At 34.0% G+C, this 17,627-nt stretch overlaps 4 protein-coding genes across 4 annotated transcripts in view; 3 read left to right on the forward strand and 1 right to left on the reverse strand.

The window, feature by feature from the left end:
• Positions 1–17,627, forward strand: part of LOC140961457 (ubiquitin-conjugating enzyme E2 variant 1D-like) — a 92,494-nt gene that overhangs the window by 65,527 nt on the left and 9,340 nt on the right. The gene's annotated exons all lie outside the window — the stretch shown is intronic.
• Positions 1,040–2,782, forward strand: LOC140961179 (uncharacterized). The gene is made up of 2 exons (XM_073419519.1): positions 1,040–2,328; positions 2,649–2,782. The coding sequence occupies exons 1-2, from the start codon at positions 1,353–1,355 to the stop codon at positions 2,681–2,683; spliced, it is 1,011 nt and encodes a 336-aa protein (XP_073275620.1). The 5' UTR covers positions 1,040–1,352; the 3' UTR covers positions 2,684–2,782.
• On the forward strand, positions 3,327–4,019 carry LOC140961103 (uncharacterized). Its single transcript, XM_073419408.1, has one exon. The coding sequence runs from the start codon at positions 3,327–3,329 to the stop codon at positions 4,017–4,019; it is 693 nt and encodes a 230-aa protein (XP_073275509.1).
• LOC140960923 ((+)-borneol dehydrogenase 1-like) lies at positions 6,860–8,418 on the reverse strand. The gene is made up of 3 exons (XM_073419246.1): positions 8,279–8,418; positions 7,988–8,038; positions 6,860–7,804 (listed from the first exon to the last, which is right to left on the reverse strand). The coding sequence occupies exons 2-3, from the start codon at positions 8,011–8,013 to the stop codon at positions 7,015–7,017; spliced, it is 816 nt and encodes a 271-aa protein (XP_073275347.1). The 5' UTR covers positions 8,014–8,038; positions 8,279–8,418; the 3' UTR covers positions 6,860–7,014.

Below are 17,627 nucleotides of genomic sequence, written 5' to 3' on the forward strand. Positions count from 1 at the left end.
TAATTTTTATTTTATGATATGTTGGGTTTAAGACAGCAAATAGAAATCATGACATGATTATTCATGCATGAAATGCTAATTTTGTTGCATATTCAATTGTTAATTTAGGTGTTGAAGGAAGCATCACGACTGTATGCAGCAAGTTGGGTCAGGGATATTGGTCCAGAACTAAGTCCAAATGACTACAGGATGAAAGAAGAGGATGAAGACTTGTTCAATGCTGAAAAGCGTGCTTCCAAAAGAGAGGTAACCATCAACATTGGAGGATCTTGGTAAGGAACAGTGCAACTCGTTGATCAGACGTGAAATGTGAAATATTAGATGCTTTGTAGTCCCATTAGCTCGCTTTCAAATACTTGACACACAACACTATCATTTGGAGAACTTCTGAAGATAAATTTTCATTAAGATAGCTCATCTTTTTTAGCAGTATGCTATGGTTTCTTACTTGTTAATCTTTCTTATCTTAATCACTCAAATCGGTCTCTGTCAACATTCGAAGCAATATATGTCTAAACAATTGAGAAGCATGCTGGGTTGTGCAGGGGACTTTCAAAATTTTCATGTCTATGATTCTTTAGTGTGCATATTTATTTTTTCCTTCAGAAGATGAACTTCCTGAGTAGCATGCTGTCAGAATCTAGTGATGAATTAGAGTCGAAGTTCATCAAATTCACGAACCAACTCAAATTTTATGCAGCGAACATTTTCTCCTCTTTTTTTGGCTGTGTAATTTGAACATGAACATCATGGATATCAAGTATTAACATTTTTATCGTAATTGCAACAATAGCCGTGGCTGCCAGGGGAGGAATGGGGACATTAAAGCCAACGAAACATTGCAGCGTGTTTACATGACTAGAGCCTCTTCTTATAGAGATGCTCTTAGAAGTTTTATTATCAAGTATTAGACTCAATATGTTGAAAATTAAGTCAAACGCCAACTGGCATAATTAGTTGGAGATATTTACTTGTTTCTGACGTACATAAATACATATAACTGCTCATACTTGAGAGAGTGACGTGAAAACAATTTTTCCGATCTTAGCTCTCCAGAAGTAATATGGTATCAGAGCAATTTTTCCGCCGCCGCTCTCCGTCGATCGGCCGATGTGAATAATTGTTGTTCGAAGCTCCATTTTCAGAATCAGATTGTGGAAAATTCAATCTGAAAGCTAGCTCTGGAAATTTACATGGCTTCATTTCCTCAAAATTCCGGTTTTGTTTCAGCTGGGCGAGCCTCCATTGATGATCCGCTAAGCCCATATTTCTTGCATCATTCAGATAATCCGGCGATCTCGCTTGTTTCTCAACCTCTCACAGGAGATAACTATGCCTCCTGGAGTTGAGCTATGATCATCGCCATGACCGTCAAAAACAAATTGGGATTCTTGGATGGTTCGATTGCAAAACCAGCGGATACTGATTCGAATTTTTCATCATGGATCAGGAACAACAATATCGTTATTGCATGGATTTTAAATTCAGTTTCAAAAGACATCTCTGCAAGCATTTTGTTTGCTGATTCAGCAGCAGAAATTTGGAATGATCTGCGCGAGAGATTCCAACAATCGAATGGACCACGCATTTTTCAATTGCGTCGGGAACTGATAAATCTTCGTCAGGATCAACAATCAGTGGCTGTGTATTTCACCAAACTTAAATCCGTTTGGGATGAGCTATCAAATTTTCGCCCTAGCTGTACTTGTGGCCAGTGCACATGCGGAGGCGTCAAGGAGCTTGCTGTCTTTTCTCATCATGAATATGTCCTGACGTTTCTTTTGGGGTTAAACGAATCATTTACACAGATTCGTGGACAGTTATTGCTCTTGGATCCTTTACCTCCTATCAACAAGGTGTTCTCGTTAGTTTCGCAAGAGGAACGCCAACGCAGTATAAGCTCGCAATCTGGTCCCAACACCTCTCCATCAGATAATTTGGCGTTTGTTGCTGTTAAGGGCAGTAAGAGTTCTGGTCCTGACTTAGGTGCTCGTACACGAAGTGTTCAAAGGGAACGCCCGTTTTGTACTAAATGCCAAATCCATGGCCATACAATTGATACTTGTTACAAAATTCATGGATATCCTCCTGGATATAAGCCCAAATATAAGCCTAGATTTGACAATGTGGCTACTCATTTTCCAGCAGCCAATGTAGCTGTTAATCATGTGGTCAACAACGACAGTCCTTCGGCACCTCAAGATAGTCATTTTTTCCAGTCATTGAGCCCTGGACAGTACCAACAACTCATGAAGATGTTTGCTACACACTTGCCAGCCTCTGTTTCCACCGAGTCTTCCCCAATGGTGGGCTCGTCTTTCTCTACAGGTACCTGCTTATCAGCATCATTAAACCATGCGTCAGTTCCTGGTAAATTTTGGATTGTAGATTCGGGTGCGTCTAAACATATTTGTTCCGATGCCACTCTATTTTTGAACATGAAGCCTCTGCAAGATTCCACTGTGACTCTTCCCGATAGCACTATTGTTCCAGTAACTGCACTTGGCGATGTTCGCCTAAGTCCTCACGTGTTTCTGAAGAATACCTTATATGTTCCTCAATTTGCGTTTAATCTGATGTCTGTCAGCGCTTTAACAGCAGATTCACGGCTTGTGGTTCATTTTTATTGTGATCAATTCATTATTCAGGAGATGCCATCCCAGAGGATGATTGGCAAGGGTGATCGAATTGGTGATCTGTACCTATTTTACCCTTCAGTTTCTGCATCACATTTTACTGCTGCTGTGAATAAAGTCTCGGCTTCCATCTGGCACAATCGGCTTGGTCATCCTTCATTCAAATCAGTCGAGGCATTGAAGACTCTTCTACCATGTAATGATCTGCATTCTCTTCATTCATCTCCATGTTATGTTTGTCCCAAGGCTAAGCAACGCAGGTTACCTTTCATTGCTCACAACAATCTGTCAAAATCACCTTTCGATTTAATACACTGCGATGTTTGGGGTCCTTACAGCATACCTGCACATAATGGGGATCATTTTTTTGTGACTCTTGTTGATGATTGTACTAGGTTCACATGGGTTTTCATGCTCAAACATAAATCTGATGTGAGCTTTGTCATTCCAAGATTCTTTGCAATGATTCAAACTCAGTTTCAGGCTACTATCAAGATATTTCGTTCCGACAATGCTAAGGAGCTTGAATTTAAAGATTTTTTTATCCAACATGGAGTTTTGCACCAATTCTCTTGTGTAGATCGTCCTCAACAAAATTCTGTAGTTGAGCGCAAACATCAACACTTATTAAATGTGGCTCGTGCCTTATATTTTTAGTCCCAAGTCCCTATCCATTTTTGGAATGAATGTATGCTTACTGCTACATTTTTTTTCAACCGAATTCCATCCCCGGTCCTTGGACTTAACTCTCCTTTTGGACTTCTCTATGGTTCCCCTGCGGATTACTCACATTTTCGCACTTTTGGTTGTCTCGCTTTTGTATCCACACTTCCTTGTCATCGTTTAAAATTCCATCCCCGAGCTCGCACGTGTGTGTTCCTTGGTTATCAACCTGGCATTAAAGGCTACAAGGTTTATGATCTCGAAAACAAACAAATATTTTTCTCTCGGGATGTTGTTTTCCACGAAGACATATTCCCTTTTCACTCCATTTCCTGTTCTGATCCTATCATTGATCCCTTTCCTGATTTAGTTCTACCCCAGCCCCCTCTCACCTCGGTTTCAGATTCCTCTACTTCTACTTCATTACCATTAGTTTCTCCTTCTTCTGATACTTTACTCCCTCGCTGTTCTTCCAGACACTCCCGTCCACCATCCTATCTACATGACTATCACTGTAATTTGCTCACCAATGTCCCTCTCATTCCCTCCAAATCTACTTTGTATCCCGTATCTCAGTCTATTTCATATGACAATCTTTCCCTTAGGTACAGAACCTTTGCATTAAATATTTCTGCTCATGTTGAACCCACCTTTTATCATCAAGCTGTCAAGGTTCCTGAATGGCGTGCTGCTATGCAAAGTGAAATTGAAGCCTTATAGGCGAATAACACCTGGTCTCTTATGCAACTTCCTTTGGGTAAACATTCTATAGGATGCAAGTGGGTTTATAAAATCAAATTCCGGGATGACGGTTCTATTGAGCGTTACAAAGCTCGCTTAGTAGCAAAGGGCTTTACCCAACAAGAAGGTGTTGATTTTTTTGATACTTTTTCGCCGGTTGCAAAGCTGGTTACTGATAAAGTTTTACTGGCTTTGGCTGCGATCAACAGTTGGCATTTGATTCAACTAGATGTGAACAACGCCTTTCTTAATGGTGATTTGATGGAAGAGGTTTATATGGACTTGCCACTGGGGTATGCTCGACAGGGGGAGCGTAATTCTTCTCCTCCTCTCGTTTGCAAGTTGAATCGTTCAATTTATGGTATTCGCCAAGCCTCTCGACAATGGTACACAAAATTTTCCCAAGCCTTACTTGATTATGGTTTTCATCAATCCAAGTCTGACTACTCGCTGTTCACTAAAGGCACTGGTTCGTCCTTCGTTGCTTTACTTGTATATGTTGATGATATCATCATTACCGGCCCTTCTTCTACTATCATCGCTTCCCTCAAGCAGTTCTTGAACTCTCAATTTAAACTCAAAGACTTGGGCAACTTGCGATATTTCTTGGGAATCGAGATAGCACGGGCCACCACTGGAATTTGTTTGTCTCAAAGGCAGTATACATTACAATTGCTTAATGACACTGGTTTTTTAGCATCCAAGCCTGCCTCCACTCCCATGGATCCTCGCATTCAGCTCAGCTCTACTGAAGGCGAGACCTTACCTGATCAGTCACAATACCGTCGTCTGGTTGGGCGATTGCTATATCTCACTTTATCTCGTCCGGATATTACCTTTGCCGTCCATAAGCTGAGTCAATTTATTTCCAAGCCACGGGTGCCTCATTTACAAGCTGTTCATAGGTTGCTTCGCTACCTCAAAGGCACGCCTGGGCAGGGCCTTTTCTTTTCTGCTTCATCTTCCTTGCACTTACGGGCATTCTCTGATGCAGATTGGGGTGCTTGTCTTGACACCCGCAGGTCCACAACTGGTTTTTGTATCTTTTTGGGTGACTCTCTTATCTCCTGGAAGTCCAAGAAACAGTCGACTGTGTCTCGATCTTCCGCCGAAGCCGAATATCGTGCTCTAGCAACCACGGCATGTGAACTGACTTGGCTCCAGCAGCTCCTTTTGGATTTTCATCTCGTGACTCCGTCTCCGGCTCTTCTATTCTGTGATAATAATGCAGCGATCCATATTGCGTCTAACCCCATCTTTCATGAACGTACGAAACATATCGAGCTCGATTGTCATTTTGTTCGTGACAAAATTACGCTTGGCACCCTCAAACTTCTCCCCATTCGTTCTCAGCATCAGCTCGCCGACATGTTCACCAAGCCGTTACCTTCCACAATGCTGATCCCTCTACTAGCCAAGTTGGCCGTTCGAGACATCTACTGTCCTCCTTGAGGGGGAGTATTAGACTCAATATGTTGTAAATTAAGTCAAACGCCAGCTGGCATAATTAGTTGGAGATATTTACTTGTTTCTGATGTACATAAATACATGTAACTGCTCATACTTGAGAGAGTGACGTGAATACAATTTTTTCGATCTTAGCTCTCCAGAAGTAATATCAAGAAGGTATAAAACAAGTTATGGAGAAGAAGAAAGATGGAAATTCTCAAAGGGGAGAGAACGCACACGCACCAAAATCACCAACTTGACCTCTTAACATTTGACGTTAGCAACAAGGCGAATCCTTTCTTCATATCGAATGAACACAAACCATATCACAAATCTTGAAAGTTGTTCGTTTTAGTCATTAACCTTTGGGTTATTGCTCGAGGTTAGCCAATTCAGTTTTGTCACGTGGTTCTTTCCGGAATGAGACCGCCATCGAAGAGGTCTACATCACTTACCGAAAAAGTTGTAATTAAACGAACAATGTGGCTTAGTTTACACCTCACGATCCAGAAAAAACAATGTGGTAAATCTCATTGACATTGGAAAATTCTAGTTTTGCATTTGGTTGCTAATGAAAAGCTATTATATCATGCGTCCGGTGTTCCTCCCTTGGTCGTGGAACCTATAAACTTCGATTAGATATGGATAACTTCTTAACTATTAGGAGTCCATAATAAAAATGGCGATGACCGTAAATCCGTCTCTCTGAATTGCATAAGCTATACATTACAACAAAAACGTTTTTAATCCTTGAACATTAATTTAACATAAAACTTTTAGTCCTTAATCTTTCCAAAAAGAAATAACAAAAAGAGTTCATTGTGGTTTTTGTATTTACGTCAACACATTGACCACTAGTGGATGGTGAATCGAAAGGCCTGTTGCCGGCCACTTCGTTTTTTCTTTTCTAAAATAGCAAATTGCCCTTTATTTTACTGTGTCAGATCTTTGTTTTCATCTGATTCAATTCAAATATAATTTTCTGTAATAATCTACAGTCAGCGTAGTCGGAGAGGGATATGTAGAAATTTCTTTTTCCATGTCGAAACAACATGTTGATTTTTATCTTAGACTGAATGAATGAATATTCAGGATTCACGTACAGTTCAAACCAAAGGTCTACAAATCCACACATCTTGTTCTAGAAGACCATCCCAAAGTTAGTCGCCTTTGAAATCATGCACCCTTGGAATTAAACCCGTCGCTTTTCAAAAAGGCCACAACTTTAAACTTTTCCATTTCGTTTGTTTTAATATCGTTTTAGATCTTCAATAATTGTTTATTAGATATTAGGCAATCTTTGATTCAAATTACTAAAATAATTCAAATTTTGTTGATTTCTTTTATAGCATAGGCATATATACGGCCACATAGTACTGCATATTCAAAACCCACATTTCTTTATTGTTGTTTATAAGTAGTGAATGTCAAAAAAGTTTCAAAATTACTCAGAAACTCCCATTGACTTAATACTTGTTGCAGAAATATTAACCCTGTACATCGGACGAAGAGAGAACAAATACGATCACCTCATCATACTCGTAGCCCTCATCAAAGTAGGGTTCACCACGCTATACCCACCATCCACCACAAGATTCATCCCACTCACGTACGATGACTCATCACTAGCCAAGTAAAGTGCAGCCTTTGCGATATCCTCGGCCCTCAAGACTCCCCCTTTTAGGTTGCCCACTGCACCCATGAACGCTTCAAACTGTCTCACTTTTTCCTCACTATGATCACTTCCAGTCAACACCCCGAATGGTGAGATGCAATTCACCCTGATCCCGTGCGACCCCAACTCCGCCGCCAAGTTGTTCGTCAACCCAACGATCCCATACTTCGAAACCGCGTAGGAATGCGTAGCGATCCCGGCGATCTTGGTCGTGCTGCTGGCAGTGAAAAGTATGCATCCCTTTTTGTTCGGGACCATCACCCTTGAGGCGTGTTTGGCTCCCAGAAGTGCACCTACCAGGTTGACGCTCAGCATCCGCTCCAGGTCGGCCTTCTTCGTAGTGAGGATGCTCTCTGAGGCGCCGTTCATTATGCCGGCGTTGTTGTACATTATGTCGAGGTGGCCGAATTTGGAGACGGTGGTGTCGACTAGGTTTATGATGTCGTCTTCGTTTGAGACATCGCAGTGAACGTAGCAGACGTGCGTGTTGGAGCTGTCCAGGTTGTTGGCTAGAGATTGGCCAAGGGTGTCCTGGACATCCGCGATCACAACATTCGCGCCGTTTTCGAAGAAAAGGCGAACGGTACTTGCTCCGATGCCGCTTGCGCCACCGGTCACAATCGCAACCTTGCCTTCCAATCTAGATGAAATGTTCAAAAAAATGTAATTGTTTAATTCACAAAACATTTGTAAAACTAAACTTTAAAACACTCAATTTGAAATCAAAATATAAAAAAAAAATGGCACTTGCGGAATCTTTTGGGAACGTGCGTAAACAAATAATAATAATAAATAAATGAGAGAATATTAATATTTTGTTTACCTCCCATGGACAGAGCTGCCGTTCATGTTGATTCCTTGGAGAGTTAATTTACTGCCAAATAACATTCATGGATACTGTTATTATTTTTCCTGGAAGAGTAGATAAAGGAGCCAAAAAAATTATAGTAAAAAGAAACAAGATAGATCGCTTGGTCACCAAAAATTATTCATGCATCATTCGAGCGTACAAAGTTTTGTTTAAATTTTTTTTTATTGAAATATGATTCTTAGTGTCATATTTTCTATTTGTTTCATGGAAAAAAACTCAAATCGAAGGTTTAATGAAACATACCTGCGGAGACAGAAGCAGATTCTGTCGAAATCTTTGAGGCAGACTGACTGAATATGGGATTCTTAGCAGCTTTCCGCACTTCCCCTGCATTTCATTGTGCAGTTTGTGTGTGTATATATAGAGAGAAAGGGCAGGCCAGCATAATATACCTAACTCGAGAGTTGTCAGCATTTGATTTGCGTGACAAAGTCAAAATAATACAGCTAATTTTATTTCAAATTTTATTATTATTAATATATTTTTCAATTTTTGACAATTTAGTTATTTTTCCATATGATATTATCTAAATAGTTGTCATGTCCAAAAAAAGCTAAAATTGTCAAATGATATCAACAATGAAGAAAAATGACCTAAAAACGAACTTTTGATCAATATATGAGAAAAAATAACTAAATTCAAAATTGCAAAATTTATATAGAACTAATCCATACTTAATATATCAATAATAATAATAAGAAGAACGATTCTACTGAATTGGTTCCCATGCTACTAATTAAATTAATATTTGAAAATAGTTGAATGAGCATATACGTATTATTCACATGTTGATTGCCAAGAAATAAAAATCAGACTAAGGAACCTTCTTTCAAATGAAAAAATGGCATATTGGCCAATACAGTTTGGTTTGTAGGCTTGCCTTCATAAAAAAGGACGACTTCATGTTTCATTGTCATTAAAAAAAAACATTTAAAATGAACCTTGCACGGCAAATTCCATCATTAATGGGATAGTGAATGTATGAAAATGAAAATATCTTAAATTTTATTTTTCTATTCTTCCCAATCCCATATTCTAGATTAAAATTAAAAATTACAGATCCCAAATTCTATATAGTTTTTATATGAATTTTGTACAATTTTATGGTCTTTTGGTGAAATTATGATTTGGAAAATGTTAATTTGAGATATTTTATTTTTCGATATTTAAGTGTCCACGAAGACTTGGCTTAGCTCACGGGGGGAGCCGATTAGGTGACATCAGTGTTCATTTTGAGTGACGAAAAAAAATTTATTCCTATTTCAAGAAACGATATTTTGATGATAATGTTGGTGTTCGGAATTTGTTATAACAAAATATTGAAAATATTAGCATGCTAGTTTTTTTTAACCTATAATTTTTATTGTAATAAATTAAAAATAACTTTTAAANTATATATAATGTTTGTTGTTGTATTTAAGAGGGAAAATTAAGATTTTGGTGCCCGTTTTGTATTTTAACCTTGTAAATTGTTAAAACTTGATTTCAATCCAATAACTTGAAGATTTTTTTTGTTCAAAATCACAAAATTGAACAAACATTGTTTATTTGACAACGATGTTCGCATACGTGACTCATGTGGTGATAATAAAATTTATATCACATAAATTAAAATTTATCTAAGCAAAATGAAAAAGCTTTTTTCTTCAAATTTTGAAATATTGAGGGTCGTTTTATTTCATTTTTGCTTATATGAATTTTAATATATGTAATATAGGCTTTGTTTGATCCATTTAGTTAAGTAACCAGAAGCAAGAACAAATCGAAGTTACTATATGAAAAACAAAATTTGACAAATTAACAAACTAAAACTCAAAACAAACCAACTTACGAAACTAAAATCATAATTTTCTCTATTTTATAAAACAAATTCACATGGTTAAGTCTATGGTAGTGATTAAGCAACAAATACTCCACATATAGCTGTCCCGTCCCTTTTTCTTGTTCTATTTTTCTTGTGCGTCAGTTGAAAAATCACGTATGAATAACGAAACGAGATTTTTTTTAAAAAAAAATCCTCAGTTTCAAATGTGATTGAAAATTTCTTTTGGGAACAATTAAATCAAATTGAATGGAAACTGTGCTGCAAAAAAATTGCTGCTTTACACATTAGTTGAAGTTATGGTGTCAAAATTAGAAACGACCCACCAACTCGAAAAAAATCATGTTTGGATTTGAAGTTTTCGGGATCGAGTTGGACCCGATATCTGACCCGAAAAAATGATCGGGTTGAGTTTGGTTCAGGTCGACCCGAGTTGACCCGAAAATTTTAAATTTTTTTTAAAAAAATATAACTAATAAATATTGCCTATATTTTATATATCATATGTATGAAAAAATATTTATTGTATATTTATATCATAAAATTTCATAATTTAATATTTATTTTGAATATTTTTTATTTTTTAACAATTGTTTAATTAATTTAGTAAATATACTTTATTTTTCTATAATTAAACTTTCAAATTTAAATCATATATATGACGGAGATTTTATTATTATGTGTTGAAATTAAAATATTATTTTTTAATTTTATTTTTAAAAAAAATTCAAAATCTGGTTAATCGGGTTGATTCGGGTTTGTGTTCGGGTTGACAGTTTTCGAGTTGGTTCGGGTTCGAGTTGGGCAATTTTGAATAGTACTATTGTTCAAACCGATCCGACCTGGCCCGACCCACCCGAATTGACATCCCTAGTTGAAAACGTACTGTACGTGAATTTTTTTCCCATAAATTGTCCGAAAGCACACATTTTTAGCCTGTATTTTTGAAGAGTGCCACTTTCTAAAATTTCACTAGACTCGATGAATGCAAGGATAAGCTAATCAACGGGGCTTTAAGAACTAACACAATGGAAGTATGGAACCCATAGTGTATGGGCCATCTTAGTCTCTTAATACTTGGAGAGCTAAAAGGAAAATGGGTTGTAGCTATTTAAAGAAATGGGATATTTTGAAAAGTGGATTTGGTGAACTATTTTAAAAAAATAATAATCTTCTCTCGATTGTATTTGAAATGTAATGTAAAACGTCATTGTTAAAAAATAGTGATTGACTAAAGTTAGATAATAAAATATCTCTAAAAAATTATGTCGCGTATTTAAAAGTTCATATTACAGTCACAAAAAACAATATCATGAAAAAAAAACATTATTTGTGACGACAATGTCTCTAACATTGTCTGTTCCATGAATATGAACACAAGTGATTTTTTTTTTCTCTCGGAGAATTTGAACAAGGATTGAACTATTTGTGATCCCCCACTATAAATTGTTGTAAGGTTCTTGGCCATTTACGTCTTTAGCAAAAATATGTTTTCATTAGAAAATTATTTAATATCTTTCAAAGAGAGAAATGCATGCATTTCTTCTATTTTTAGAATATTTTAATTGGGCATTAAAAGCTCTCATAGGAAAACGAAACGATGGAATTGATTACGGATGTGATCTCTTCAAAACCAACATATAAATTATTCCTTCAATTTCTATATCGCAAAAACAAAAAACTCTCCTGTGATTATATCAAAGGTAATTCGAACTAATTTATGAAAATTATTATTTTTATGTCAAAAATATTATTTTTAATAAAAATTATAAATCGGATCGGCCTATTTCACATTAGAGTTTCTAAAATTTTAATATGTTGACATTATTTAAGTATTTTTCTAGGAAAATAAATATAGTTAATAAATTGTAAGAAAAAAGAAGACGTATTTTCTTTTCTCCATATTTAATAAAGACTAATTGTGTAGGGCACATCACTTATATTAATGCTGCTTTAACTTGTTATTTCATTTTTATCTTTTAAATCTTATCGATTTAGGAAACTAGAAGGAATTTGTAGTTAGTGGAAGGGCTACTGTTATTTATATTTCATTTTTTACTGCTTGTCCTAGTCCATTTTATGAAGAAAATAAGAACAATTTTAGTGTATGTATAATGTGAGACAGTCTCGTGGATATATATCAATAAGAGAGGTTGATCCGATACATAGTTATAAATGAAAAAATAATAATTTAACATAAAAACAATATTTTTCATTTATCGAGTCAGATTACGTAAACATAGCTTTCAAAACTAACGTATAATTAGATTGGAGTTTTTGAAAGAAAAGAAAAATGTTATTTTCCCAAAATTTAAATGAATGGTACTCTCATGTATAGTGAGTTAACAGTGTACTGAAATGCAATGAGTGAAAAGTTTCACTGTTTAACTAATATAATTTTCGACGATCTGAATTTTCGCCAGAACCATAGTGTATCATTCATTTCCATGCTTTTAATACAAATTTCCAAAATCGTGACTGTAATTAATTAATGACCAATAAATACACTAAAGAAATTTTGAAAGCACCCAATCTTATCAATTTCGGAGGGCCTACATATATAATACAAGCATCTTCACCAAATAAATATTTAATAAAATGAAATGAATTGGAAGGTGGGGAGAAGTAAAGCAAAAAGACAATATTAATATATAATTTTTATAATAAAATGTGTATTTTTAAAATATTTTTTATTTTAAAATTATTTACATTTAGAATATCGTATTTTTAAAAATCAGGTATAAAATCCTTATAAATATTCTTTGAATTTTTTATTAAAAAATTTTGAGAATATATTAACCTTTTAATATATCTATTCTATTTTATTAAAATTGAGGACATGATAGTAACCACATAAGAAGGATAATAATTTTTTCTTTCAATTTTACATTTATATGATACTAATATTACACTTTTGTTTTTTGTTTTTTGTTTTTAATTTCAACGCACAATTTTATTTTTATTTTTTTATTTCAACAATTCAAATATCAATTTAGTCTCTCAATAATTTGTCAAATTTCACTTTAGTTCATCGATAATGATAAAAAAAATATACACACACGCATCACATGTGCAGAACAACTAGTATTTGCTCTAGTTTTTAGAAAATACCCTATGCAATTAACACTTCCCAACTTCCGGTCAGGCACTAGATACTTGCCTATTGAAAATAAAGCACTGTTCGATTTCGTAGCCTACTCTAAAGATTAGACATAAAATCTCCCCCCAACAAACGATTTATTTGTGCAACTACTTATTTTTTAAAGTTAATCTAAAATATATTGTAATAATATTTTATTAATTGTGTATTCAAAACTTACATTTAAATCATACATAATTTTTTTTATTTTAATTCTATTTTATGTTATGATAAATAATAACTAATATATATTATGAATTTTGAAGCATTATATATAATCTTCCGACAGACAATTTATTGGTCATAAACGCAAAGATTTATGTTGTGAGTGACAATACCAATTTAATTCATGTGTCATTTCACGCAAAAACAAATATCTCATGTCAATTTTGTGAGACGAAATTCATATCTTACCCATGAAAAATACAAATTTTATGCAAAAATTGTTTTTTTTACTTCAAATATGAACAGAAACGATCCATAATATCGTCTCACGGATACTTAAATAAAGTTGTAGAGATGCCATAAAATGATAAAAGGGAAAAAAAAACTGCATTTTAATTTAAAATTTATTATACTTCACCAGTATGGAGCCTAGGCCAACCAATCACCATTTATACATAATAATAATTATTATTATTATGATACAATAAAATATTATGAATTAATTAGTTCATAAAGAACAGTAAAATCTACAATTTACACCATTTTAGTTCCATTCAATTTTGTACTCCTTTCTTAATCGAATGCCGTAAGTTCAATTAATAACAACAATAATGTTTGCTTCTTTAAATTACTTTTGTTTTTATGTAAATAAATTGCAACATTTATTTATCTTCCTATGCATATCGCTTTTTTTTTTATTTTCACATAATCCCTTATTTTTAATTTATGAATTTTCTAATTTGGCAGGTTCAGTAGCGTCTAAGCCAGCATGAAAGTAAATAAATTTTTTTTTTTTGTGGAAGAGGAAATATCAAATCTTAAAATCCAATAAATTTTTCATAAATATATAATAACATAATAGAACACGTTGGAATAATAGAAAAAATACATGTTCATATGCCAAAAGATCTCATATATTTATGTTCTTGAGATGAATCGACTTCGTTCATACTTAGAATAAAAAATAATATTTTTAATAAATTTAATCGTTTAAAAGATCTATCTCATGAAATTATATAGTAAAACGTCCTTCTTGTGAATCAAGATGGTATCTTTGTCAGATCTCGCGAACAAGAATTCTAATACTCAAGTGATGTACTAAATATGAAATCAGCTTTTATATATATATATATATATATAGAGTGAGAGAGAAATAAATGCAAACAAAGTGTTTTTTAATCGGCGCAAATCGCAATCTACAAAAGTCAAAAAATTCGATAAAGTTAAATGCGTAAATTGCGGGGTATTCTTACTTTTTTTTTTGTCAGATAATTATTATTCAGATTTTTTGTATCAAAATAATATCTAGCTCCAACTATGTTATTACAAGAAAACATTTATATTTAGATCACACGTTAATACATAATATAATATCAATAGGTTTTTTGTGAGACGGTCTCACGAATTTTTATTTGTGAGACGGATCAACCCTATTTATATTCACAATAAAAAGTAATACTCTTAGTAAAAAGTAATACTTTTTTAATGGATGACCCAAATAAGAGATATGTTTCACAAATTACGACTCGTAAGATCGTTTCACACAAGTTTTTGTCATGTAATATATTTCATTTAACTATATATTAAATAAAGTTTTCTAATATTCCAAATGAAATTTATAATTTCTACATTAAAATTCTAATTTTATAACCCAAATAAGTGAAATACACTTCCCATGGGCTTGTATTTGGATTGTTTGACTTTTTTAATTAATAAAATTCATCATCTAGAAGAATTTCAAAAACACAAGTCTCATGCTTCGAATCATTTTTCAAATCAAATATCTTTTTTCAGATCAAAGGATCAATCAAAACACATTCTCGTATTTTAGCACCGACAAAGTTTGGATATTTAAAAATATGTGGAACATATTTATTTTTCATGGGATTCAACCATACAAAAATAAATATAAAATTAAAATTAAAAGAGAAANTAAATTAAATTAATAATAATAAATGATGAACTAATTATCTTCAAGGCTTTGTCGGCCACAACTATTAAGCAAATCTCGAGAATTTAACTGTTTCATTAGTAGCAATTAATTTTATTGTTTTATCAAAATATTAATGATATTTAATTAATCCTGGCTTTTGATACTCAATAAATATGATCATACTGGTGATATTATTATTATTATTATTATTATTATTATTGGTGGTGGTGTTATGAAGATTTAGATCATCTACTATATAAAAACACAGCACGTTGTCCTATGTATTTTTTTTTACATATGATCATCTCGTTTAATCTGACAATTTTTTAAATTTATCTCATATGGTGTTATGTCTACGAGATGATCATGTGATCATCTCGTGTAAAAAGTGCACAGTACTTCGTGCTGTGTTTTCAACACAATAGATGATCCAAATCCGTGTTATGATTGTTTATCTGGTGTAGTCCAGATTTTAAAGATAATTTTTTTCATATTTGTCTTTTTTAAAAATATTAATTTTTATATCTATATTTATATATTATTCTACATTATTTATATAAAAAATTCGCTAACTAATCAAATTTATCGAGCGCTTGATTTTGGTTTCTGTTTTCTTGGATCGACTCAAAACACACACTGTAGAATTCGAAAGCAATGAATGACTGCTTGCTTTCTTTTCCTGCTGCAGTTTTTTTGTGTAATGTAAAGTATAGCTTTCCCATTTTTGTGTGTAATTCATCCTCAATTTATTTCATTTTCCAGCCCATCAATTTTACACTCTCTCTCGTCTTCTACCATTAATTCCTCCAATTTAATTCTCCTTTTTGTACAACTGTTCATGACTACACATCATAATTATTATCAAGCTTTAAAGAAATCAATCCCATCTCTCTCGTCCTCTTCAATTCACTTCTTTTATGCGTCTGTGTATAAAAATGGTCTCTTTGATCCGAAACCCACAAACTTAAGTCACTCAGCTCTCTCAGCCGTGACAGGTGGTTGCCGCCGTTGTCAACTTCTAGCGCCAACCCACAAACTTGTTTTTTTGGCTGGCAAAAAGGATTTCTCAAATCTGCAGGTATTTATCATATATACATGTGTGTCTCTCTGTGTGTGTGTGTGTGTGTGTATAATATGCATGCTATGTGTATGAGCTCTTCTATAATAAATAACATTTCTATAGTTGTTAATTTGAGTTCAAGTCTTTAGACGATGCTTGGAGTTGGTATCCGAAAATTTTTAGTTAAAAAAAGAGAAGAATTTTATGTGGTATTATCGAGGTTTGCATGCTTATTTGGATTTTCGAAGTGTTCAAAAACACGAAATCCAAAAGACAAAAAAAAAAGGAAAAAGAAAAAAAGAGCAGAGCTTTTTGTGGTTTTATTATTGTTATTTTTAAATATGGTTTTAAATTATATATTGGACCTTATTTATGGAGACCACATTTATTTTTAATTTATCCATACTTTTATATATATTTTTCATCTAATAATCTATATGATAAATAAACAGAACATCAGATTTTGTGTTCCTAAATTTTTTTGGTCAATTTTTCCGACTTGCAGCAAATTGTAGCTTATTCTTAAGTTTTTTTAATTCTAATTTGGATAGTTGACACCATATATCATTGCAATGAGTCGAAGAAATATGCCAAAACTTGAGCTGAAGCTCAACTTGTCGCCACGAAGAATCAGCCAACCTCAAGCCGAGTCTCCAGGTCGATCCTCAACCGAATCGCCAACTTCCCCAGCGAGCTCCTGCCTGTCATCGGACGAGTGCCTCCGATACTCGACCAGCCCCGAAGCCGCATCAATGATGCTTGTTGGGTGCCCCAACTGCCTCATGTATGTCATGCTAGCAGAGGAAGATCCCAGATGCCCAAAATGCAAGACCACCGTTTTACTCGATGTCATCCATGATAACACCACCAACAAGAATTCGGCCAAGATTCGGTCCGACCAGAAAAAGTTAGACTGAGAACGATCGATTTCATATTATGATCGGCTTAGGCTAGCTTGTTGGATTAAAATCAATCGAAATCTCGAAATCATGGCAATATTAGCTGGGTTGTTGTTATTTAGTCATACTTCGTCCCATCAATCAAAAAGAAAAGGAAAAATAATCTCATTTTTAGGGGCGAAGTAGTAGTAATATTGGGTATTGTTATTTTCTTCTCTATTTAATCTGTACTTGTTTCTAATTATTTCCCCTTTTCCAGAAAGCATGGGAACTTAGGAAGGTGGCAACATGTGATTGCAGAGATTTTGAACTGAAAATTAAACAACGTTTATGTTGAAAAACAAAACAGGAGGGTTAAACAAAATAAAAATTCAAATCTGGTGTATAATTTTTTTTTTTGGGGGAAAAAAAGATATAAGGTTTATTTTCACCCACTTTCTTGCGCTTAACTCAGCTAGTGACATATTCTTAAAGTGTTAGATGACGATAAAGCTGATTGACGGTAGTTGTTCGTATAAAATCATTGGAAGTTGTATATATGAACTTGAAAAAAAAAATTTTAAACTAGTTTTTG

Source organism: Primulina huaijiensis, chromosome 16 (assembly GCF_012295235.1).
Source record: "Primulina huaijiensis isolate GDHJ02 chromosome 16, ASM1229523v2, whole genome shotgun sequence".
Taxonomy (NCBI): domain Eukaryota; kingdom Viridiplantae; phylum Streptophyta; class Magnoliopsida; order Lamiales; family Gesneriaceae; genus Primulina; species Primulina huaijiensis.

Bases quoted from the DNA above. Each gene is read 5' to 3' on its own strand.
- LOC140961179 (XM_073419519.1), top strand. From the start codon at position 1,353: ATGATCATCGCCATGACCGTCAAAAACAAATTGGGATTCTTGGATGGT. The intron at 2,329-2,648 runs GTACCTGCTTAT...TTCATTATTCAG, and splicing joins GGGCTCGTCTTTCTCTACAG to GAGATGCCATCCCAGAGGAT.
- LOC140961103 (XM_073419408.1), top strand. From the start codon at position 3,327: ATGCTTACTGCTACATTTTTTTTCAACCGAATTCCATCCCCGGTCCTT.
- LOC140960923 (XM_073419246.1), bottom strand. From the start codon at position 8,013: ATGAACGGCAGCTCTGTCCATGGGAG. The intron at 7,805-7,987 runs GTAAACAAAATA...CATTTCATCTAG, and splicing joins GGCAGCTCTGTCCATGGGAG to ATTGGAAGGCAAGGTTGCGA.